General features: G+C 46.7%; 1 protein-coding gene across 4 annotated transcripts in view; it reads right to left on the bottom strand.

The window, feature by feature from the left end:
* Positions 1-12,048: 12,048 nt before the first annotated feature.
* APLP2 (amyloid beta precursor like protein 2) overlaps positions 12,049-24,899 on the bottom strand; it is a 73,719-nt gene continuing 60,868 nt past the window's right edge. For 2 of the 4 annotated variants that reach the window (XM_008021519.3, XM_008021521.3), the window contains 7 exons: positions 23,007-23,106; positions 21,028-21,180; positions 19,510-19,545; positions 16,327-16,412; positions 15,239-15,313; positions 14,733-14,888; positions 12,049-13,477 (listed from right to left, as the gene is read on the bottom strand). In XM_008021519.3, the coding sequence (XP_008019710.1) occupies positions 13,376-13,477; positions 14,733-14,888; positions 15,239-15,313; positions 16,327-16,412; positions 19,510-19,545; positions 21,028-21,180; positions 23,007-23,106 (708 nt within the window). In that variant the 3' untranslated portion in view covers positions 12,049-13,375. The remainder of the gene's footprint in view (positions 13,478-14,732; positions 14,889-15,238; positions 15,314-16,326; positions 16,413-19,509; positions 19,546-21,027; positions 21,181-23,006; positions 23,107-24,899) is intronic. The other 2 variants (XM_008021522.3, XM_008021520.3) reach the window with 1 other exon arrangement.

Here is a 24,899-nt window from a genome sequence, read left to right as displayed (position 1 = left end):
TATATTGGGTCAATTTAATTGAAAGAAGAATTAATCTGCTGCCTTCCGTCACATAAAGCATTCCAAAGCTAAACAGAAAATATTTATAAAAGGCTGGGCACGGTGGCTCACACCTGTAATCCCAGCACTTTGGGAGGCCGAGCTGGGTGGATCACCTGAGGTCAGGAGTTTTGAGATCAGCCTGGCCAACATATAGTGAAACCCCATCTCTACTAAAAAATACAAAAATTAGCTGGGCATGGTGGTGCACACCTGTAGTCCCATGTACTTGGAAAGCTGAGGTAGGAGAATTGCTTGAACCTGGGAAGTGGAAGTTGCAGTGAGCTGGGATCATGCCACTACACTCCAGCCTGGAGCGAGACTCCATCTCTCAAAAAAAAAAAAAAAAAAAAAAAAAAAAGAGAAAGAGAAAGAAAATATATACAAATAATTTTTCCTTTGGATTACCAATGGCACAGCATGCTTCAGCTAGTGTGAGTGATGGAAAGTAAGCCAAATCCAGTGTGACGTGAATGAGACGGTACGCCTGACACCCAAACCTGCTGTGCTGCTGCACACGCAGTGACTCACGTCATCTCCCCACTTCCTAGGGCCTCATCTTTTATCTCGTAGAGCTGGGCACTCAGCGTGATTTGGATGCCGTATGAATGCAGTGCATAGACTGCAAGTGCAGACGAAGAGAAAGTGATACAGGACAAGACCCCTCCCCTAGGATGGCTGCGTGGGGATGCCTTGCTGAATGCACCGTGTGCGCACTCCTGGGAGGGAGGAGGCAGTGTAACTCTGTGTTACTCCGTTCATCCCATTTGGTTTAATCTTCAAAAAATTATGAAAAGTCAGTGCTTTTGTTCCTAAATGGTAAGTGAAGGAACCCAAGAGCAGACAGCCTCAAGAATAGGACCAGATTCTCACGCTCAAGAGGAGCAAATCCAACTGAAGCCCAGATTTCGGCCTGAGGCCTGTGTCATTTCTCTGCTGTAGAAAGAGTGACTCATGACCAAATTACCCAGCCTTCACCACCCACTGTGCCTTCTCCACCACCCCCTCACTGGTCCTTCCCGGCCCCAGCACTGCAAAGCTGTCATCTCTCCTCTCTAGGGAGCACCCTCTTCCTGGTTCAAGGACTGCCTGCTGGAAAAGTCACGTCTGTGTCCCTGGGACCCCTCAAGGGCATGCCCAACAAGCCCCTATGTCCTTGGGGCTGGGACCGCTTAGAAGGTGTGCAAATGTGGACCTGCCCACAGGCTAAAAGGCACTGGCTGCAGCCGGTGACAACGTGGGAGCCAGTGGGGCCATGTCAGGTAGACCTAGCCCAAGTGTAAAACAGCCAGTGCTCTGCTGCCATCCAAGGCGGGGAGACCAAGGCCAAACCCAGCCAGAGCAGCTTGTGCCAGGCCTGCAGGCGACTCGCGCTCCTTCAGCAAAGAAGAAAAGTGCAAACAGCAAAGAGGTGTGGTAGAGGTTGAGAATGAACAGAATAAAGCCAAATGAACCGGTTATGGAGCTGGCGTCCATGAATGTACCTAAACCTTCTGAAACAACAAGGTTTATACGGATTCGACACCTAGAACCACTTCCGCTTTTGTGTTGGCACAGCCCTCACGCTTCCCTGTCAAACACGCTTCGTGGGGAAAATGCACTTTCTAAATGCCAGGTGTTTAGTATCCTCAAGGTAATGCTGCCTTTTCCTGCACGGTCCTTCCCACCCCATCCCCGATGACTTGCCCCCTTCCCCTTAGTGAGATCCAAATTCAGCTAAAATATCAAAGTGAACATGATTAACTTTCCCCAGAAGTTAATAATTAATCTCTTCCGTCACTTAGGGCTTATGGTATAGTGTATTTTGATCTTCCTGATACACATAAGAGCACTGAAAATGCTGTTTGGAGACAGAGTTAGCGAGGACAGTCCATGGAGCTGATCAGTGTCCATCAAGTAAGCTGTCTGCTACTGAGTCTCTTCACTGAGTTTAGAAACAAAAGCATACCGTAATTTATTTGTTTATTTATTTATTTTTTGAGATGGAGTTTTGCTCTTGTCACCCAGGCTGGAGTGTAATGGCACAATCTTGAATCTTGGCTCACTGCAACCTCCACCTCCCAGGTTCAAGTGATTCTCCTGCCTCAGCCTTCTGAGTAGCTGGGATTACAGGTATGTGCCACCACACCTCGCTAATTTTGTATTTTTAGTAGAGACGGGGTTTCTCCATGTTGGTCAGGCTGGCCTCGAACTCCCGACCTCAGGTGATCCACCCACCTCGGCCTCCTGAAGTGCTGGGATTACAGGCGTGAGTCACCGCGCCTGGACTGTTGTCACAAATTTTTTTATTGTTAAATGTGGTGGAAATATAGAAATCAGCATAAAACAAATATAAAGCTTACTGAATTATTATAAGGCAACTCCGTAGAGGACCAGATGTGAGTCTGGGCGCAGTGGTTCACGCCTGTAATCCCAGCACTTTGGGAGGCCGAGGTGGGTGGATCACGAGGTCAGGAGTTCAAGACCAACCTGGCCAAGGTGGTGAAACCCTGTGTCTATGTCTACTAAAAACACAAAAAATTACTGGATGTGGTGGCACGTGCCTGTAATCCCAGCTACTTGGGAGACTGAGGCAGATAATTGCTTGAACCCAGGAGGCGGAGGTTGCAGTGAGCTGAGATCGCACCACTGTACTCCAGCCTGGGCGACAGAGCGAGACTCCTTCTCAAACAAACAAACAAAAACAGAAGACCAGATGTGAGAGGAGATAGAATCTTGCCAACCCTCACACCAAGCCCTCCATGGGCCCGTCCCTAAAACAATCCCTCCTCTCCCCAGTAAGAGTCTGACATGGATGGTGGTTACTTCCTTGGTTTTTTGTTTTGTTTTGTTTGTTTGTTGAGATGGTCTCTCTCTGTTGCCCAGGAGTGCAGTGGCACAATCACGGGCTCAATGCAACCTCGACCTCTCAGGCTTAAGTAGTGCTCCCACCTCAGCCTCCAGAGTTACTGGGACCACAGGCGTGCGCCACAACGCCCAGCTAATTTTTGGGTTTATTTTGGCCATCTTGTGTGGAAAGGTTTTTTTCCCCCTGTGGTAAGGGGTCTGGCCATGTGGCCCAGCCTGGTCTTGAACTCCTGGGTTCAAACAATCCTCTTGCCTCTGCCTCTCAGAGTGCTGGGATTATAGGTGTAAGCCACCATGCCTATCCCCTTGTTTTTCTTTATATGGTTTTACAATCCAGGCTTGACTCTCTTTGCACCATAGTTTACTTTCTGCCTGCTTTTTTTTTGCCTGCTTTGTTTCCAATGTCTTTTAGGTCACTTTAATTTAATTAATTAATTAATTAGTTTATTTATTTTTTATTTTTATTTATTTATTTATTTTGCGATGGAGTCTCTCTCTGTCACCCAGGCTGGAGTACAGTGGTGTGTTCTTAGCTCACTGCAACCTCCGCCTCCCAGGTTCAAGCAATTATCCTGCCTCAGCCTCCCAAGTAGCTGGGATTACACGTGCGCACCACCATGCCTGGCTAATTCTTTGTATTTTTAGTAGAGACAGGATTTCACCATGCTGGCCAGGCTGGTCTCGAACTTCTGACCTCGTGATTCACCTGCCTCAGCCTCCCAAAGTGCTGGGATTACAGGCGTAAGCCACCGCGACTGGCCAATTTAAATTTAAATTTTATTTTATTTTATTTTGAGATGGAGTTTGGCTCTGTCACCCAAGCTGGAGTGCAATGGCACAATCTCAGCTCACTGCAACCTCTGCCCCCTGGGTTCAAGCAATTCTCCTGCCTCAGCCTCCTGAGTAGCTGTTATTACAGGCGCACGCCACCACACCTGGCTAATTTTTGTATTTTTAGTAGAAACGGGTTTCATCATGTTGGCCAGGCTGGTCTTGATCTCCTGACCTCAAGTGATCCACCTGCTTCAGCCTCCCAAAGTGCTGGGATTACAGGCGTGAGCCACCGTGCCCAGCTGGTCACTTTTAATCTTTAGATTCCCACTTCATCTTTATCACCCCCCTTTACAGTTTATTTACTGAAGAAACCAGATCATTCGTTCTGGAGACTTTCCTGCAGTCAGGATTTTGCTGATTGTGTTCTCTTAGTGTAATCTATCTCATGGGTTCCTTGTCCTTTGTATTCTCCGCAAACTGTCATATCCAGAGGTGCAAGCAGATAAAGTTTTGCTTTTTTGGGAGGGAAGATGACTTCACAGGGGCTGGTGTGTTCTTCAACACATGATGTGTCTGATTGTCTCATATTGTGAGCTCTGCGCTTGAATTCTAAAGTTGTGAGGAAATGGTAACAGCAAAATTTCAATGTTTCATTCCTTGCTTATTTACTTTCTGGAATACTTCTAGAAAGTGAAATTTCTCATCATCTCTTTGTTTACCCTGTGGTAAGGTTTGTATAGGAAAGGAAGGATAAATGCCTGAGTCTCCATTTATTTATTTATTTATTTATTTATTTATTTATTTATTTATTTATTGTTTTCAGACAGAGTCTTGCTCTATCGCCCAGGTTGGAGTGCAATGGCACAAACTCTGCTCACTGCAACCTCCACTTCCTGGGTTTAAGGGATTCTCCTGCCCTAGCCTCCTGAGTAGCTGGGACTACAGGCCTGTGCCACCACGCCCAGTTAATTTTTTTGTATTTTTTAGTAGAGATGAGGTTTCACCATGTTAGCCAGGCTGGTCTTGAACTCCTGACCTCAGGTGATCTGCCTACCCTCTCCCCTTATTTAGCTGGTGCAAAATAGTTGATTCCTTAACATCTTCCAAAGGCACCAATTGGTGTTTGTTTGCTTGTTTTTGTATTATTATGAACTCTTGAGATTAAACATATTTGATATGTCTGGGTCCGTTGCTGTTTTTATTCTTATTGATGTTCAGAGTGTCCCCTCTTTGGCCATTGGGACCTTCTTTAAGTCAGCTCTGGGTCCTTTTGACCCAATTCTTGTCATCTTTGATTTTTTGTTTACTTTCTGGTATGATGTTGCAGATTCAACTTGCACTTTTCCTGCCCACACATGCAATCAGCCGTTTCTTTAAGACATCCTAATAGCTTTTTGTGAAAAGTGATCCTCCAGGGAGATGTTCATTTCTACCTGGTCGTTGTTTCTGGGGCTTTTGGTAGGACAAAACCAGGACTTTTTGAAAGAGATGAAACACCCAGCGTGTTCATATCGATACTCCCAATTCTAATGTAGGACCACAGAGTCCTGACTTACTTGAGCTGGGATCTGTATTTTCTTTTTCACACTGAGAATTGTTCTCACATCACTTTTTTTTTTTTAACTCTGTCTCCTTCATCAAATGAAGGTAACAAGTATAACTTTCCCATTAGAGTTCAGTGAATTGGCCCTTAATGGAATTTTTGTCAACTTGCAGCTCACAAGCAACAGAATAGCTAATTTGAGGGAGAAAAAAGGAAATTATTTTAAAATTGTTAGGAGGTTCACAGAATGCCTGGGAGGGCCAGAGAGCTGAGAGAGAAGGAAGCAGAGCCAGAAACAGCCCCAGTCACACCACAAGGCTGCAGGGACACCCCCACTACTCCCGCCCAAGCAGATACCATCAGAGCTCATCCCCTGAACCCAGACCCACACACCAGTGCCACAGCCGCTGCTGCCCCAGGAGCAGGACGCTTCTACCTCCATCCCAACAGAAAGTGGGCTCACTGCAGTGCCTGCGTCCTTTGTTGCCTCTTGAGTAAGTCTCTTGTGAGTGCATCTCATTAGATCCTAAGTTACATGTCTGTGCCCTACCTACAAGGGAGATGAAAAGGAGAGTTCTGGCTTCTGCCTGAGGTAGGCAGGACTCAAAACATGGAAAGTCTCCAAATCTAAGAGGGCTGTTCAAAAGACACTGGAGTGTCCCTAAACTGGGTAAATGCAGATGCACGGAAATGTGAGTCGAGTCTGGGAGTGCGTCCTCAGAGCTTTTCTGAACACGCATTTCACCGTGGGTCACTTGTTTGATGCTCTGTTTCTCTGACTTCCTCTGCCCTGTCCACATCATCAGCACATCCGAGTTCATCCCTTCTTCCATCTAATATGTGTAGTTCTGCCCCGGCCTGCTCCCTGGCCCAGGTGCCGCGTATACACAGGTTTTCATTAACATCAAAGTCCACTGATTCACTTGTTTACATTCTGAGTCCAGTCATCAGCTGAAAACATTTACCACCTAAGAAGTCATTCCCCAAAAAGTTTCAATTCCTAAGACCATGGATTTACACTTACTATTAATAGTGATATTCTTCACTCTGAATGTATGTTGGGTCTTGAGGTATTAACTAACATTATGAGGCCAATGTGATTAATGAGACTTAAAATTTAAATGCCCAGTACATGAAGACAAGCCACTACAATCTCTTTGGTGCTTAAAGTCACGCGATACTCGATTTAGTAATTTACAAAGTTTCATTAAGAAATGATAAATGCACAGCTTGAGATTTCTTCATTAAATGCTAAAGGCAAAAAGCTATAAACCATGGTAGGATCACTTTTTCTTGCCACAGTAAAAGTGGCTGAAATAATACACAGAAGACCAGGCACAGTGGCTCACGCCTGTAATCTCAGCACTTTGGGAGGCCAAGGCGGGCAGATCACGAGGTCAGGAGTTCGAGACCAGCCTGGCCAATATGGTGAAACCCCCGTCTCCACTAAAAATACAAAAATTAGCCGGGCGTGATGGCGGGTGCCTGCAGTCCCAGCTACATGGGAGGCTGAGGCAGAAGAATTGCTTGAACCGGGGAGGCAGGGGTTGCAGTGAGCCAAGATCGTGCCACTGTACTCCAGCCTGGGTGACAGAGTGAGACTCCGTCTCAAAACAAACAAACAAACAAAAAACACAGAAAAGGATATGGCAACACTATAATCCATTCTTCTGTCAGTAAATACTGTTAGAAGACACACAGATTTGAAGAAACAGGTAGAAAACAACCTTTAGAGTATGGGAGGTTTGGATGAAAGCACACATTTCTTTTTTTTTTTTTTTTTTTTTTTTTTTTTTGAGGCGGAGTTTCGCTCTGTCGCCCAGGCTGGAGTGCAGTGGCCGGATCTCAGCTCACTGCAAGCTCCGCCTCCCGGGTTCACGCCATTCTCCTGCCTCGAGACTCCCGAGTAGCTGGGACTACAGGCGCCCGCCACCTCGCCCGGCTAGATTTTTGTATTTTTTTTAGTAGAGACGGGGTTTCACCGGGTTAGCCAGGATGGTCTTGATCTCCTGACCTCGTGATCCGCCCGTCTCGGCCTCCCAAAGTGCTGGGATTACAGGCTTGAGCCACCGCGCCCGGCCGAAAGCACACATTTCTAATGTAGCTCTGCTCATAGTGTAATATATGCAGATTTTTCTGGTCACGGCATACAAATATTATTTTTTTCTTGCCGGGTGCAATGGCTTACGCCTCTAGTCCCAGTACTTTAATACGCTGAGGCAAGTGGATCACTTGAGGTCAGAAGTTTGAGACCAGCCTGGCCAACATGACGAAACCCCATCTCTACCAAAAATACAAAAATTAGCCAGGCGTGATGGTGCGCGCCTGTAGTCTCAGCCACATGGGAGGCTGAGGCAGGAGAATCTCTTGAACCCAGGAGGTGGAGGTTGCAGTGAGCCAACATGGTGCCACTGCACTCCAGCCTGGGCGACAGATCAAACTCCGTCACACACGCACACACATACACACACACACACACACACACACACACACACACCAAAAAACAAACTAAAAGCAGCTTGACTGAGGTATAATTGCACGTATTGAAAGCGTCCAATCTGGTAAGTTTTGACATGTATCTACACCTGTGAAATTATCGCCACCATCAAGAGCTCTTTCAGTTTTGATAGCCATTAAATAGAGTATTGTAACAAACTGACCTTCGAACCAGATTTTCTAATTGCTTTATTTCAAAGTACTAAAACACGATTACAAAAATAAGATATGGGAGAGCATGACTCTCATCCCTTAAGTTCAGGTTGCAAATGGTGCAGTGTGACAGTGCGGGGAGGGGAAGATTAACTTTAGACAACCTGACAAGCACCACCTCAGCCAGGGGTCAAGGTCAACATCAACAGCAGTAAGTCATGTTGACAGTGTGTACCCTTGATGGAATAGGAGGACAGCTCACCTCTGTGGTCTTCCTCCTAATAACACATAAACCACGCATTACCATGAGAAAAACCGACAAAACCCCATAGTGGGACATCCTACAAAACACCTGACCAATAACTCCTCAAAACTGCCAAGATCATCAAAACAAGGAAAGTCTGAGAAACCTTCACTGTCCAGAGGAGCCTAAATGCAATGTCATTTCTTGGGAGAAGATAGAAGTCAGGGTCGGGCGCAGTGGCTCACGCCTGTAATCCCAGCACCTTGGGAGGCTGAGGCGGGCGGATCACCTGAGGTCGGGAGTTCAAGACCAGCCTGACCAACATGGAGAAACCCCATCTCTACTAAAAATACAAAATTAGCCAGGCGTGGTGGTGCATGTCTGTAATCCCAGCTACTCAGGAGGCTGAGGCAGGAGAATCGCTTGAACCCGGGAGGCGGAGGTTGTGGTGAGCCAAGATCGCACCATTGCACTCCAGCCTGGGCAACAAGAGCTAAACTCCGTCTCAAGAAAAAAAAGAAGACAGTAGGTAAACACTAAGAAAATCTGAATCAATGATACGGACTTCCGTTAGGAGAGAGGAAGGAGAGAATGAAAGCAATTATTTTGACTGCACTAAAACTAGCAATATTTGACTGGACCCGAAAGGCTTTGTACTGTTATTAAATAAAATTTGGAAAAAGTATTTCATCTTTTTTATGCCTTCCAAGTTTCTATTTATAATACATGCAGATAATTTTTAAAATATACATAGTTTAAACTGACTGTATATAGAGCACACACTACATGTTTTATTGATGGAAGACACTGCTCTACTCAGAAAGAGGCAGTGACTTCAAAATTTTAAGTTCAGCCAATCTGGGCATGGTGGCTCATGCCTTAATCCCAGGACTTTGGAAAGCTGAGGTGGGTGGATCACTTGAGGTCAGCAGTTCCAGACCAGCCCGGCCAACATGGTGAAACCTTGTCTCTACTAAAAAATACAAAATTGGCCGGGTGTGCTGGTGCACGCCTATAATCTCAGCTACTCTGGAGGCTGAGGCACGAGAATCACGTGAACCTGGGAGACTGTGGTTGCAGTGAGCCGTCACTGCACTCCAGCTTGGGCGACAGAGCAAGGGTTCCATCTCAAAAAAAAAAAAAAGAAAGAAAAATTCAATCAGATCTGAGTTATCTTGTATCTTGACCACAGATCTCTGACAGATTCCTCAAGAATGTCATGCCCCTGGCTGGGTGCCATGGCTCACACCTGTAATCCCAGTACTTTGGGACACCGAGGCGGGCAGATCACAAGGTCAGATCGAGACCATCCTGGCTAACGCGGTTAAACTCCATCTCTAAAAAAAATACAAAAAATTAGCTGGGCGTCGTGGCATGCGCTTGTAGTCCCAGCTACTCAGGAGGCTGAGGCAGGAGAATCGCTTGAACCTGGGAGGTGGAGGCTGCAGTGAGCCCAGACTGTGCCACTGCACTCCAGCCTGGGCGTAAGAGTGAGACTCCGTCTCAAAAAAAAAAAAAAAAAAAAAAAAAAAAAGGCATGCCCCATCCACTTCAAGATTCTGCGGGTTGGGGGGGCAGGGGAGGAGGGAAACTCATGTCTCCTATCACATTCTCTGGGTATCTGGGCTGCTCCACAGTGGAAATGCACTAACCAAGTCCGTGGTTGTTACTGCCTGTCAAAAGTATGTACCCACAGGGGACAGAACAGACACGACTTCCCCGTATTTCACAGGCGGTAACAGGCAAGATACCAGCTGACACTCGTCTCCTTGTCTTATAAGGACCACTTTACCCTTTGCCTTAGAGTCCGTTGTACGTAACTGTGGCCTTTGGCTCTGTCCCTAACAGCATGTGAACTTGTGGCCATGTTTCAGCTGTGAAATAATCAGGAGTCTTAAGGTCCCTTCCAGTTCCCTGTATCCATTCTATGTCCATGACTTCAAAGTACCACAAGACAGCACGCTCCTTTTTTAAATACTTTCTCGCCTGCTCCTATGAGAGTGGACCCTTGGGCCTCTCCAAAACATTACATCCTCATCTGTACCTCCTAATGAGCTTTGTCAGTTGTCACAGCAACAGAAACCAGAGATCGGGGCATCTGATGTCCTGGCTCAAACCTCAGCTGCCAGGCTCTGATTTGCAACTGAAAGCAGACAGGTAGGTAGAAGGACCTTCGCACCTGTCGCTGTCAGCACCTGAGGCTGGCCGCAAGGTGGGCAGGGCCACATTCCCCAGAGGTCAAGGCTGAGTCACCAAGGCAGAAACCAGGAGATGAGCTTCCCTCAGTTCCCGGGAAGTGGGTGAGCCACCAGGGAGCAGAGTGGAGCCAGCCTAGGGTGAGGCTGCCTGGCAGCCCTGCCTCTCATTCATTTCCACGTCATCTCTCAGGCCTCCCCAGTTCTTAGCTAACCCTGTCTCTGCAATGACCCCATTTGGGTAATGAACGTGTAAATAGAAACCACTGCAGTTTCACCAGTCCCAAACTCCTCTCTAACCCATCAGCAACAGGAAAGTGGGTAACAGGTAAGAGAGCTGAGCAGCTGGATGGGTATCCGCTGCGATGCCCCCGCCCCGGCCTCCCCTAGGACTGAAGTATATTGAATAAAGGAGAACTCCCACCGAGCCGGGTTTGCATCTCTGCTCCACCCCTTACTGCTCCGTGGAAGACCTCAGCGTCTTTTCTGGAAGAGGGGAATGCATCAAAAGGTTAAGACTAAATGGAGCTGGACGTGGTGGCTCACGCCTGTAATCCCAGCACTTTGGGAGGCCAAGGCGAGTGGATCAGGAGGTCACAAATTCGAGACCAGCCTGGCCAACATGTTGAAACCCTGTCTCTACTAAAAATACAAAAAAATTAGCCGGGCGTGGTGGTGCACACCTGTAGTCCCAGCTACTCTGGAGGTTGAGACAGAACTGCTTGAACCTGGGAGGCAGAGGTTGCAGTGAGCCGAGATCGTGCCCCTGCACTCAAGCCTGGGCAACAGACTCTGTCTCAAAAAAAAAAGACAAAAACGCGGCCCTGACTTGGAGGCAGCTAGCACATGGCAGGTACTAAGCTCAATGAAGCTGGTCTGTTAGCTTTGAAATCAGAATGACCCCGAGATCAGTTTCCAGCTGATACTGCAGAGGGTCGGGTGATGACGCTCTTCAGAGCACTCCAGCAGAAACTGGTTTTGAAAAACAAAAAAGTTCCCTCTTCTTCAGGGCTTTCCTGGCAGCAACTTCAGTGACCAATGCAGGCAGAAGGGAGAGGCTGATGGGGAAGTAGCAACCACTATAAGGACCCAGCCTATTCACCTGGCTCACAAGATGCTTCCTGGCTCATAAAACACTCCCTAGTCCAGTATCCCAGGGAAGATCCGTCATGTATGTACACACATGTACATCTACACACAAGTATATATGACATTACCTTGATAATTACTCCACATATTTAAACTGGCATTAAACTAGGGTAGGGACTGAGATTTACCCCTGAATTGACCCTCTTCCCTGTAGCTGGGCATTTAAAAAAATCTTAGCTCAGTAGATAAAACTGGCCCCAGGCAGACAGCCCTCTAAGCAGTTGTCAAGGCAACAAACCGAACACCCCCATCAATGAGGGGATAGGGCCTCCCCGTGTCAGGTTATGTAAGCAAATGGAAGCTACAAGCATTTCTCTGAAAATTCAGCCACAGGCCGTCCTCGTTTCCAGTAGCATTAAGAAGCCTCATATTAACAAATATCAGTAGCCTCAACTTCGCCAGACAAATGCTCTATGCGCATTCCCTCTACTTTGTTTTCTAAATGCAAAATGGCGTCGGGACCCTAGAGTCAAGGCTTGAGCAGACATATTTGTGTCTGTGAGGTACAGCCGGGGCCCTTCGTGGAAGGAAGGTCTCGCCCTCCTGGAGGCAGGGGGCAGAAGCATCACACAGATCAATGCCGTGGTCAATGAAACAAGCAGTCTCGGTGGAAGTTAAAGGATTTATTGATGTGTTGAAACTGTGTACATTCTCCACAGATCATATTAAGGAGTTTGTAGGTGAAGTTTAATCTGTGCATAGTGGGTAGAGACATGAATAGGGTCAAAGAGGAGGAAAAGGAAAAGTCACAGAAAAATAAAAATACACCACAGGTTACCAGAACCTTCAGATTTAAAAGAAAAAGCAAAAGCAGAAGCTGTGGGCATCAACACCAACTGTACAAGCATTACAGAGACTCGTGAAGAAAACACAATTGTTCAAAGCGCTCCACAGTGTCCACAGACTCAGTTTCAGGGACAGCCTGCACTACTTTCCTTTCACACAAACAAACCTCCCTGTGTTCTCTCCTGGGCCAGCGGCCGCCTCCTTGGTGTGGTCTTCTCTGAGTGAACGTCACAGGGTCGGTGACAGGAGGGGTGGAGGTGAGGGGACAAAGTGGAGGCCGAGGGTCAGTGCCTTTGGAGAAAGTCCAGAGAGGAGGGGCCTGCACATCTGGACAGTTGGAAGGGGAAGTGAACAGTAAAAAGCTACGGTAGGTAAACAACAGACAGCGAAGAATGTCAAATACAAGCTACAGGCTAATCTCTGTGGAAGCACTGGATTCTGAAGGAAAGCAGCAGTGGACACCCTCATCTGTACACACCAAGCTCTCTGGAAGATGCTGGAATGAAATGTCTTTAATGTCCTTGGTGACGGCACTTTGGACACAAAGGTATCCAGCCGTGGAAACACTGGACTTCAAGAAACTGGTCCTTTCACATCATTTTGCAAGGGTATCCTCACGTGCTTCAGTGGCCATTACAGCTCCCTATTCCACCCCATTTCTCAGCAACTTCCTGAAAGCTCATTTAAAAAGGGAATACTGCCTTTTTTTTTCTTTAAATAAAAGCCAGGACAGTGAATGAGCCTGAAGAGTTGACTTACACAACGTAACTGGAACGACAGCCTGCATATAAGTCTATTACTGAAAGTCGACATTTCCCATTTACTATACATTGACAGCAGGTGTCAGACGATACAATCGAAGTGGGGTTTCTGATTAATTTAAAAAAGAAAACTACATCAAATATCTGCAATAGATCATTTTTTTCTTTTAAGGTTTATATATCATATATTGTTATATTAACATTTTCACCCATTTAAAAGAATGGAAATTGCAGTTCTACAGTAGTACTTTATATAGTCCTACAGTCCAGGAGGTCAGGATGTCAGACGCAGCCCCTGGCAGCAGCCGCTGGTCGGCAGTCGATCGGAATCGTGGGATCTTCTGGCCTGCCTGCACCCCTCCGCCAGGGCTGCCGTGCTCCCTGCCACCTAAATCTGCATCTGCTCCAGGTATTTGTAGGTAGGGTTCTCATAGCCATGGTTCTGCATCTTGTTCAGGTGACGCTCTTCTGGGGTGAGCATTGGATCAACCTGGAAGAACAAAACCTGAGGGTCATTGTGGTGTCTGGGAAGAGACCTGAGCCATTTGCTGCACGATCCCCTGAGGACCAAATGCAGCCAGCAGCCCGTTCCCACAGGACAGGCCACATGAGAACCAGTGGTAAAACACAGGAGAAAGAAAATAAGGGGATCAAAGAGGCAATGCTTTCGAAACGAGAGCCCTGAAAGCTTAGCCCTCACAGAAGATGCCAGTCAACTGGATGTCCTAGCACCATGGTAACAAGCAAGGCTCCGCGCCACTGCTTACTACCTGGGCCAGCCAAGGCAAGCCACTCAGCAGTAGGCTAGCACGCAGACAGTGGGAACAGGGGATCTCTGGTCTTTTTCAACTCTGAAATTCTACAGCTAGGCCAGTCTCCAGCAAGAGATAAAACCAAATAACTGGCCAGGTACAGTAGCTCATGCTTGTAATCCCAGCACTTTGGGAGGCTGAGGCAGCTGGATCACTTGAAGTCAGGAGTTTGAGACCACCCCGGTCAATATGGGGAAATCCTATCTCTACTAAAAATACAAAAACTAGCTGGGCATGGTGGCGTGCACCTGTAGTCTCAGCTAGGCAGAAGGCTGAGGCACAAGAATCACTTGAACCCGGGAGACAGAGGCTGCAGTGCGCTAAGATCACACCAGTGCACTCCAGCCTGGGCAACAGAGCGAGACTCTTTGTCTCCAAAAAACCAAAACCAAAAACAAACAAAAAACCACAAATAACTAAGACTAGAATCTGCACTAATTTCCCAGGGCTCACTAAGGTCCTTACTGTATTTTTATTTAAGGATCAAGGGACTCTGGACATTCCCACTATTCACTAAGGAATGAGTGGCAAGAGAAGTTCAGTAACCAGCAGAAGACAGAACAGAAACAGTCTGCTTCAGCACTTTGTAAATTTCCTGTTGCTCCCTCCCCCCATTTAAAAAAAAACATACCTGGAAAAAGGAACACTAAGGAAATAATCTGAGAAAAGAGTTTTCACCCTCTGTAGCATAAAATGTTCACAGGACTTTCTGACATTCATAGCCAAAGCCCAAACTAACATTGAAATTTGGCAACAGTCCCTTGTGGCAGGGGCTGATTTCCAAACACATGAGCGAGGAATCCAGTGAGTAACTGAACTGATGACAGCAGCATGTCCAGTACTCGAGGAGTAAAGATGCTTATTAATTCCACAGGTTCCCACCCCCACCCAGCCCACAGTGCAGAGCAGGCCCTCAGCAGCCCAGCTCCTCACCTCCACGATCCCGTGGCTTATGGTGCCATACTGCCTCTTCCTCAGCATCACCAGGCTGATGACGATGACTGTGGCAATGGCCACTGCGATGACCAGCAGGCCAATGAGGGCACTACTACTCAGACTGAAGTCCTCCCGTAGTGGGCCCACGGATTCCTACGGAACAAAGCAGATGTGGAACAAAGTCTCAGTGACCATCTGGAAGCCGTGAGGCAAGTAACTCACTGAGGGCCACGCTCCTGGAAGGGTGAGCCCCTAAAACCCAAAGTAGCACCAAGATCCTGCTTTGCAGGGAACCACCCGTATGTGGAGAACGCCCACTCTTCCCAATCTCCATGGAGATTTTAATTTTAGCTTTCTTATCCAAAAGTATGGGAAGCTGGGGATGAGGGACCCTTATTAATAAGCTCAGGCATCTCTCCTGCTTTCTACTTGAACTGAGAAGGTCCAGAGGAGAAACACCTAAGACTGACAGGAAACCTTAGGTTTTGGAGCTAAGCACGTACCCGCTCTTCCTCAAGGCCTCCAACTCTCTCGGCATTGAAAATCATTTCCTTAACATCCAGAGTCTCGTCAATGACCTGAAACAGTCATGAGAATGTCGGCAGTGAGCAACTGGGTGAACGGGGAGTTTGGTATTTGCTACCTCCTTCCTCTGCTACCTGCTGCTTGATGGAAGGAAGCAGGTACCTGTGGGACCCCCATTAACCAACCAGTTCTGTCACAGCCTTCCAAATCCACTCCCCAAACCCCTAATGAAGGGGCAGGTATGGAGGGAAGACTATATTATGGCAGCTGCTCTTGTATGCGTTTTCCTTCAAGTAACCGTGTGGAGATGTATTTCAGAACAGATTGCCAAAAAGCCACATTTAGGCTGGGCGTGGTGGCTCACGCTTGTAACCCCAGCACTTTGGGAGGCTGAGGCAGGCAGATCACGAGGTCAGGAGATCGAGACCATCCTGGCTAACATGGTGAAACCCTGTCTCTACTAAAAAATACAAAAAATTAGCCGGGCGTGGTGGCCTGTAGTCCCAGCTACTTGGGAGGCTGAGGCAGGAGAATGGCGTGGACCCGGAAGGCGGAGCTGCAGTGAGCTGAGATCGCGCCACTGCACTCCAGCCTGGGTGACAGAGCAAGACTCCCATCTCAAAAAAAAAAAAAAAAAAAAAAAAATCCACATTTAACTATCAAACTCAGTTGAGGATAATCCAGAACTATAAATGACAGAAAATACTAGGTGAATAAAAGGGGGTATAAACCTAAGGCAGTGTAAGAACAAAACCCAACACTAATCCAAGTATTAACTCTACCCACTTGAAAATGGCCTCTAACAGGTTATTCTTATCTTTAGTTGTAAATATATTTTCCTACTCTATAGCAAGAGATGAGCTACTGCTGAAAAGGGCTCTTTAATCCTTTTCATACCCAGATGCTAAACACCACAGCCAGTCTGTGGGAGTCGCTGGAGCCCTCCAACCTTCTACTGTGTGGAAAATGAACACAGACGTGCACCTGGAAGCATCTGACATCAGGTCGCTCACTCTAATGAGTCTCAAAAGTAAAGCATGTTGGGCAGAAGAAAGAACAGGCTCACCATGTTTTCATCCACTTTATTCTTACTGTTAATCACTTTCTCTTCGGCACCGATCAGTCCCCCATCCTGCTCTCCCACTCCAGATCCTGTGTGGAGAGAGATCACGGCTGAGTTCCCAAGGACGGCCCATCTCACACCCATTGCACAGAAGCAGCAAACTCCCTCCTGAGGGCCAGTGAGCCCCTCCCACGCACCTCCCCCCACAACTCATCTGCCACCGCGTTCACATGTCTGAGGGTGCCCTGTGCTCTCTAAAGATGAATGAGACAGGCATTTGCAGAGACTGATGGGTTTAATGGAGGAGGAGGGAGTGCTTACTTGTCTCCAACTTGGGAAAATGAAATGCAAGCCTTCAGAGAAAATGTTTATTATAAGATACATAGAAGTGGAGCCAGAGGCATCCTAGCATGGGAAACACACAACACCATTATAGGAGAAATCACTGAGTACCTACTACTCACACCCGGCTGCCAGAGCACCCATCCTCACAATAACCTGCACGTTTGCCTTGGACACAGTAGGTGAACCCACAGGGAATTCATTCTGCCTCAAATACCCTCCCCAACCTAAACTCTTATTTTTCCTTAGAGTTTCAGTTGGTCCTGGGGAGGTTCCCAGGTGATGGCATTTATAATCACAGTTTGTCATTATGGATTTCTTCTTGCATCTCCCATCACGCTGAATCCCTCTCAGGGCCGGGCTCCCAGATGCTCATATCCTAAGTGGCTATTAGAAGATACACAGGCAGAAAGCATTCCGTCTACAGGGAGAATTCTAGTATCAGCATGGAAGGCCCCTTTCTCTAAACGGAGCCGCAAGAATAGCAACTCTCTTCTTGCCAAGGTCAGACACTGCCTGAGCAACATCACTCATGTGTGGTGCTCCGAAGGACAGTATCCACATATGCAGCATGACGATGCAGCACAGACCCAGGGAGGGAACGTGAGAGACAGTCCTCTATTTTTAGTTCCAAAGCATGTGATTTCTAGCTATCGTAAGAATAACATACAGTTCAACATAAATGTCTGTGATATGAGCCTTTTATAACTAGATCAACCTGACAGCATACCTGGCATTCGAAGGTAACTACCTGCAAGTGAGATTTCAACATGAGGACACGCAAAGCACTGCTGTCCCTGGGCTCGTCAAAGGCAGGTAAACGGCCCAAGGCACAGCCACAGCAGAGCTTCTGCCTCACAACTAGACTCGTTCTTAACCCATAGCAATTTGTAACAGCTTCCCCAGTTGCTGAACTTGGAGGCTAGCTAACGCAATGCAGTCAAAAACAATGCAATTTTTCCAAAGCTTCAACTTTAAAGACGTCCACGACTTGATTCTAGTTAAATCAGAGCCAGCTTTTGTCTCAAAATGCCCATGAAATAGCAATACTGCACTCCAACTATTTGAGAAAGAGGGATCTGGAAGGATATTGCCTCAGCAAGGATGCTCATGACCAAGCCCAATCAATTGTAATTCTGAGCTCCTTCCATGTTTCTCTCGCAGAATTTTAAAGGTCACATGGGCAGGATTTTATTCAAAAAGCAATGTGGCACTAAGCCAACTAAAGGCCTACTGTCGCTGGACACAGTGGCTCATGCCTATAATCCCAGCATTTTGGGAGGCCAAGGCGGGAAGATCACTTGAGTCCAGGAGTTGGAGACCAACCTGGGCAACATGGCAAAACCCCATCTCTACTAAAAATACAAAAATAAACAAACAAAACAACTAGCTGAGGGTGGTGGCGTGCACCTGTCACCCCACCTACTTGGGAGGCTGAGGTAGGAAGACTGCTTGAGCCCCAGAGGAGGAAGTTGCAGTGAGCCAAAACTGCACCACTGCACTCCAGCCTGGGCGAGAGGAAGACCCCATCTCAAAAATAAAAATAAAAAAAAAATCTACCGCCAGTCCAGACTGTTATAATACATTTTTGGTGGTATAGCCCCCATGTTTCTTTAAAAAAACACATAAACAAGTGACTTCAAGACACCAAAGTTAATGTTTAAATTGTCCCAATTCGTAACAGGTAAGTATAAAGGCAAAAGCCCATTAAACTTCTAGAAAACTCATCTTTCTCAACATCTCAGTTATGCTGTTAAAAGGAATGTTGGCACAGTCATCCCCAAGAACAGGGATATCCAAGTAGAATAAAATAAAGCATCTACGCGTAAGTCATTTTCAGAAGATTCAAACCACACTTTTGTGTTCTGAGAATCACCTGTGGCATGAAGCAGCACACCAGCTTCTTAGCCAGGCAGCACCATTGGCCCATCCATGAGAAGTCTGCCAAAGCCAAGGGCGGGCTCATACAACACATTATGAACAAGCAATGTTGAAATGATTCACAATGACTGGGCCGCCCACCCACCTGGGGGATCCCGTGACACCAACGGCTTAGGTAATAAAATCACATGGGCTTGGAGGACAGAGAACTGGGTTCAAATCCTGGTTCCTCCACTTCTTAGAGCAAGTCATGTCATCTCAGAAACTTCTTCCATTATGTAATATAGAAAATAGAGCTAAAAACACTACCCATCCTACAGGGACGTTCAGTCGACTCAGATCAAGTATGCAAAGCATTCCCCATAGTGCTTTATGGAGCGTGAACGGTTTTTGAAAACTGGAGACTCAGTACAGTGAGCTGGGCTGTCTCCACATGTTTGATCCATCAGCCTCTGATGTTCTGAGGAAGGCTACAACTCAGGGGACATGAGACAGCTGGCACAGACAAAAGGCAAGGAGAGCCAAAAAGAAAAGACGTAAATGGGAATTGCAGAGAAAAAGAGGGAAAAGAGAAAGACTCTCCACCTTACTGTAAATAAGGCATATGTACACAGATACAGCGGTTCACAACCAACCTAAGTTGGAAATACTTCTAAAAATCTACCCAGATTAAAAGGGTCATGAAATCTATTTGGCTGCTGTGCATTCTCTGACATCCCAGAGGGAAAGCTTGGCATGACCACGCGGTAACCAACGCCACGGAAACTGGCCTCGGAGTGCTGGAGTCAGGTCAGCTTGTTAGCAACATGGAGGCGGCGCTGCTCTGACTCCACTCACAGCCGCGCCGGAAGAAATGAGGTAGGGAAAGCCAGGTGATGGCATGAAACAGAACATGAAGCTTCAGACACACTGGGGAGTGGAGAGGAATGAAGGTCTTAAAGGGAACATCTTGGACAAACCAACCTTTTTTCATTGGGTGGTACAACTCCGGCTGAGTGTCTAGCAGAAAGGAAAACAATAAAAAACAAAATAAAACAGCACAAAAGGAGATTAAGAAAGAAAATGGCTTCTTTTAAAATTTCTATCTTAGAATTTCTCTATAAAGTGAACAAAAAGTATTCCTCCTTAAAAACACTATGCCTGAACTATCCCATAAACAAACCAGCAGTAGAAGCCACAGCAAATCACTGGAGAGTATCCTTGATAAGAGAGAAAAAAGTAGGTCTGTCTTGGGCCTTTTTAGGGAAACTTTGGGAGATGCCTGCACTATTTAGCTTAGCCCACATAAATATTTTTCTTAGAAAAAAGCGAAAATTGAAGTCAGTGTTGGTTGTGGTTTGCTGATAGGGAGATAAGGTTCTAGTTCAGGTATATCCAAGCTGCCCCGACCCCCAATAAGCACATAAGAAGTTTTCTAAGCATGGCAACCCAACAAACCCACAGAGATTTGGGAATGGCACGGTGCCTCTTCATCTATCTGCCACTTCCTCAGATCCTGTTTTATTTCTGAAGAGTCAACTGCTCTGCGATAACTAGAAGGCATTTTGTTAAGGTCTGAAGGCTAACATGGATGTACCTCCATCCCCTCACTCCCAATTTGATGCCTTCCTGAGGCCTCTGTTCCAGTGCTATATCCCGCCAGGTCTGTGACTGCAGGACCATATTGGCTTGGGTTCAACTCCTGACTCTCCCCTTACAAGCTACATGACCTTGGGCAAGTTACTTAACCTCTTTACACCTCAGAATCCCCACTTGGGGACACTCGACTACCCACCTGCGAGGGTTACTGTGAGGATGGAGAGCATCCGCTGAGATGCTTAGCTAATGCAGGCATATAACAAGGACTATGGCACAGCTGTGGGCCATTCTTAACATTACCCTATCAGCAGCAGCAGCAACAAACAGAACTGACGAGGGGGACTACTCTCAGGGCACTGGGCTCAGCAACTTGTTTATTTCTGGAGCAGGCTCACAGCTTTTAGAGATCCTCTTAGACACTGAGAACCAGCAGGGGAATAGAGGGAAGAACGTCTGCCTAGGAGCCAGAGGAACAGCTTCTTACCCCACCTCATGTCAGAGATATGACCCTGCACCAGCCCTGTCACCTCCTCAGCCTCTCCAGCACCCACCTCCCAAGACAGCTGGGCAAAGGTAACAGCCTAACAGGAAGGTGCTGTTTCAACTGCCAAGTGCCTCCCACATGTAAGAAGTACACAAGTTGGAAGAAGTGGGGGTTTGAAGCCATCCATCTTGAAATAGGAGAATTAGTCTTAACTTCATGGTGACATTGACACCAATGATTTGAAAGCATCTAGCAGGGTCCTTGCACACAGTAGGTGTTCAATGAATCCGGTCTCCCCTCCCCTGACTCTCACAGGAACACCATCTCCCAACTCAATTTGGTTTTCAAAACATTGACTTCAATTCTCTCATTTTGTCCTCCCCCTGCTGCCCAGAAGTGGCACCGCTGCCCATACACACCTTCATTCTCAGGTAAGGCTGGGAAGGGGTGGAAGGGGTGGAACGGTGGGATCTCCTCACTCTCCTCAGAGCTCACCCGGACGTCCACAGGGGTCTCTGAGATGGAGGCAGTGAACTGGTCCACGTCTGCACGCTGCTCCTGAAGGAGCTCATCTGATGAAGACAGGGCAGGGGGCAGACAGCAGGCTTCAGAAGGGCCTGGTGTCCAGGCACAGGATGCTCTAGAGCTCCAAGACCCACTATGGCTCCCAGCTCCTGCCTGAAACACCTTCCCTGATGCTGTGGCACCACAGAGCCCCAGCACCAGGGACCCCAGGGCGCTGTCCCAGGCACCCCCGCCTCCACCTCCACACTCCAGTTAAGTGGTATCCACAACACCACAGATTTTGGGGGTTTTAAAAACTGTACATATTTAAGGTATACGATATAATGATTTGATATACATATACACCGTGAAATGATTTCCGTAGTCAAGCACACACACACATCACCTTCCAGAGTTACTTTTTTAAAAAAATAAGAATACCCCAAATCTACTCTTGACAAATTTTTAGTATATAGTACAGTATTACTAACTACAGTCCTCACGCTGTCCATCCCATCTCTAGACGTATCCACCCCACGTAACTACAACTACCGCTTCGCACCCTCTGACCTACTTCTCCGATGCCAGTTTTAAATACTGACCACATACCATGACTTCCAGGCCTGAATCCTGGACCTACTGCCTGACCTCTGCCTCACCTAAATCCTACTTAGATCTCCACATAACACCCAACAGAAATTTCTATCTTAACATGTATCAAGAGAGCTCCAGAGTTCCTTCTCCACCTCAGTTGGCCATGGTACCACCATCCCCCAGCTGCCCACAGTGGAACCCTAAGTGCAATTCTTGATGCCGCTCCCCCAACCACACATGCAGCCCTGGGCGCAGCCCCACACACTCCCCCCAGAACACATCCTAGAGACCGTCCCCAGGGGCGCTCCTTCTCCTACCCTATCACCCCTTCGGTGCATACTCCCAACAGCGCTTTCCTGGATTTCTATATCGCTTCCTGGCTGGTTTCTAATTTTAATCGACTCTACACAAAGCAGCCAAGTGAGCTTTTAAAAATTCATAATCCAGATCTAGTCTCTCCCTAGCTGAAAATCCTCTAACAGCTTCCCATTATCCTAAAATAAAAACCAAACTCCTTGATTTTGCTGAAATTTCTTCCCGATCTGGTCCCTGCATACTTTGGCCGTATCCCCTTTGCTATGTTGTAGCCACACTGATCTACTTAAATGTGATGCCTGACTTCCACCCAGGGCCTTTGTAGCTGCCGCTCACTCTGCTACCAACGTGCTCTCCCACTGTGATCTTACCATTCGGATCTCAGGCCACCGTCCCCAGAGCCAGCCGCCCCGACCGGCCGCTCTCTACCACTGTGCCCAAGTTTTAACTCTGCACAGCACTTATCACCACCTGACATTTATTTTCTTGTTTTACTGTCTGTTTTTCTCCTATCGTCACATGAACTCCAGCAGGTACTATTTGCTTGTGGACCATTTTACTCTGTGACACACAGCAGACACAATAAAACTTGTTGAATAAATGAAGAAGATAAAGACTGGGAGAGGAAGAGGAGGTGAGAATTATATAAAATCAGGTGCCTGGAATAATCAGAATTAAGGAGGAAAATGGTAACAGGAAATCTCCTAGTCTCTTGCAATTTCATACCCCAGATATTCTTCCGCTAACGGAGTGAAGGTCAGTGAAACCCAAGGCTCCACGGCTCACAGCCAGTGCATCTGTCCTTGGTTCCTCCTTCACCTTGCCATGTAAGCTCCAGTGGATTCCAGGCTTCTGAAGCCAGGGTGTGCTAATGCCCCACTTCACACGCCTTGCTTGCTCATATCTCTCTACTCTTGCCTAGCTTTCACTCCTGAGCCTCTGCAAGAAGTCCCACATGACCTTGACACAAACAGCTGGTACCCACCAATTTCCTCTTGAATTTCTTGGGCTACATAAGGTACTTTGTAGAGCAGAGAGAGGCTTTGGTTCCTTCTTTCTTCAATCACGTGGAGATGTGTCATCACCTGGAAGCAGAGTTAGGGGGGAGAGGTGTTGTGATTGAAAACAACTAGGCCAGGAGGGAACTTGCAGCTGGAACATGGACACAACTTCTGGAAAAACCACTTTACAAAGTATATTCTCTACAGGGTCTAGCAAAGCAACTGGTCAGGGGAAACGTATTACTCCTCACGCCGTATTTATTGACTGCTAAAGTGTAAGAACGTGTTCAGCCTGGGCGTGGTGGCTCACACCTGTAATTCTAGCACTTTGGGAGGGTGAGACAGGAGGATCACTTGAGCTAAGGAGTTTGAGACCAGCCTGGCCAACATGATGAAACCCTGCCTCTACCAAAAAATACAAAAATTAGCCAGGCTACTGTGTGCCTGTAGTCACAGCTACTTGGGAGGCTAAGCTGGAGGATCACTGGAGCCCAGGAGGTTTAGGCTACAGTGAGCTATGACTGTGCTACTGCACTCCAACCTAGGCAACAGAGCAAGATCCTGTCTCAAAAAAAAAAAAAAAGTGTTCAAACTGTGTAATTCCCCCAGCTGATGTGAGAATTTATCTAAAGAGAGTGCTCCAAGTTAAGAGACAATTTATTTAAAAATGGCCACTAGCTACTGGATTTTCATTCGAGGTACTTAATACTAATCATAATGAGTTTAAAAAAAAAAAAAAAAGAACCCTGATTTGTACAATGCTGAACGTTCAGTAAGGTTTTGCTGAGTGAAAGAAAAGAGTCAGTCGATTTCTACCACTGGTCAGATTAGATGGGATTAAAAAAGACTGAAATTACTGGTTGAAAAGTAAACTTGGCGACACAGGGAACCATTATGGATTTTGCTTAGTGAAGCAATTGCTTAAATGATTATTGTGGTAAATAAAGAATTAGTTTATTCCTATTTAACTAAATTGTTATTTTTTTGAAAAACTCATGCTGAGGAATAAATAAACCTGATTTTAAGGGGGTGATACAGGAAGACTCATCCACCACAGCTCACTGCCTTTTCCGAATGCAAAAGTTCTAAGGTTATTCATTTAAAAAAAAAAAAAAAAAAGGCCATTAGAAGTGGTCACTATTTTTACAGCTTTTCAGGATGGAAGTGAAAGGTGACTCGGGCTAGCATCCACCCCAATGACATGGCGAGGTGTGTTGCTGTAGCTCCCATAAGCTTAAAAAGCAAAGTCATCCCTGCCTGGTTAGACCTGCAATTACCAAGCTTTTCCTAAAGAGGGCACTGGAAACCAATGGATTAATCACATGGGCTTGAAGCCATTAACATGAAGGGTCAACATGAGAAAAAAAGCTAAATGGAAAGATGCTTTTATTGTAGACTGACATCTCTCTGACCTTTCAAAGCAAGGATGAAAGCAATTTAATTTTGTATGTGCCATTCTGTCAATCAAGGAAAGCACAAGAGTGCCTTGAAGAAAAAATGCAAATGGAGCCAAAATGCAACACCCACAGGTTCAGCAAGCGTTGTCCTGCTACACCTCCCCAGAGGAACAGGGAGCCGTGTGAGAGAGGATGGTTCATACACTCACAGAGGACAAGAACCACAGGGTGGGAGACTGGAAATTAGTGTCTCTACAGCAAACCACTGGCTATAGTATAGGGGTAAAAGCACCATCTCACTCATATCCAGACAAGTAGATATGGCACAAGTTACAACAGGCTGAACATCTGCAAATTTTTCTAATGTTTAGATAACAGAATAGGGAACAAGACAGAAGGTAAGCTTTGCCAGAATTACAGCTAAGAGCAGACAGTAAGTAGCAGACAGGAGAGCTGAGTTTTCTCCCCAAAGGTGTTTTA

Source organism: Chlorocebus sabaeus, chromosome 1 (genome assembly GCF_047675955.1).
Source record: "Chlorocebus sabaeus isolate Y175 chromosome 1, mChlSab1.0.hap1, whole genome shotgun sequence".
Lineage (NCBI taxonomy): Eukaryota > Metazoa > Chordata > Mammalia > Primates > Cercopithecidae > Chlorocebus > Chlorocebus sabaeus.
The sequence above is the reverse complement of the archived record's forward strand: the minus strand, read 5'-3'. Positions and strand labels throughout refer to the sequence as shown.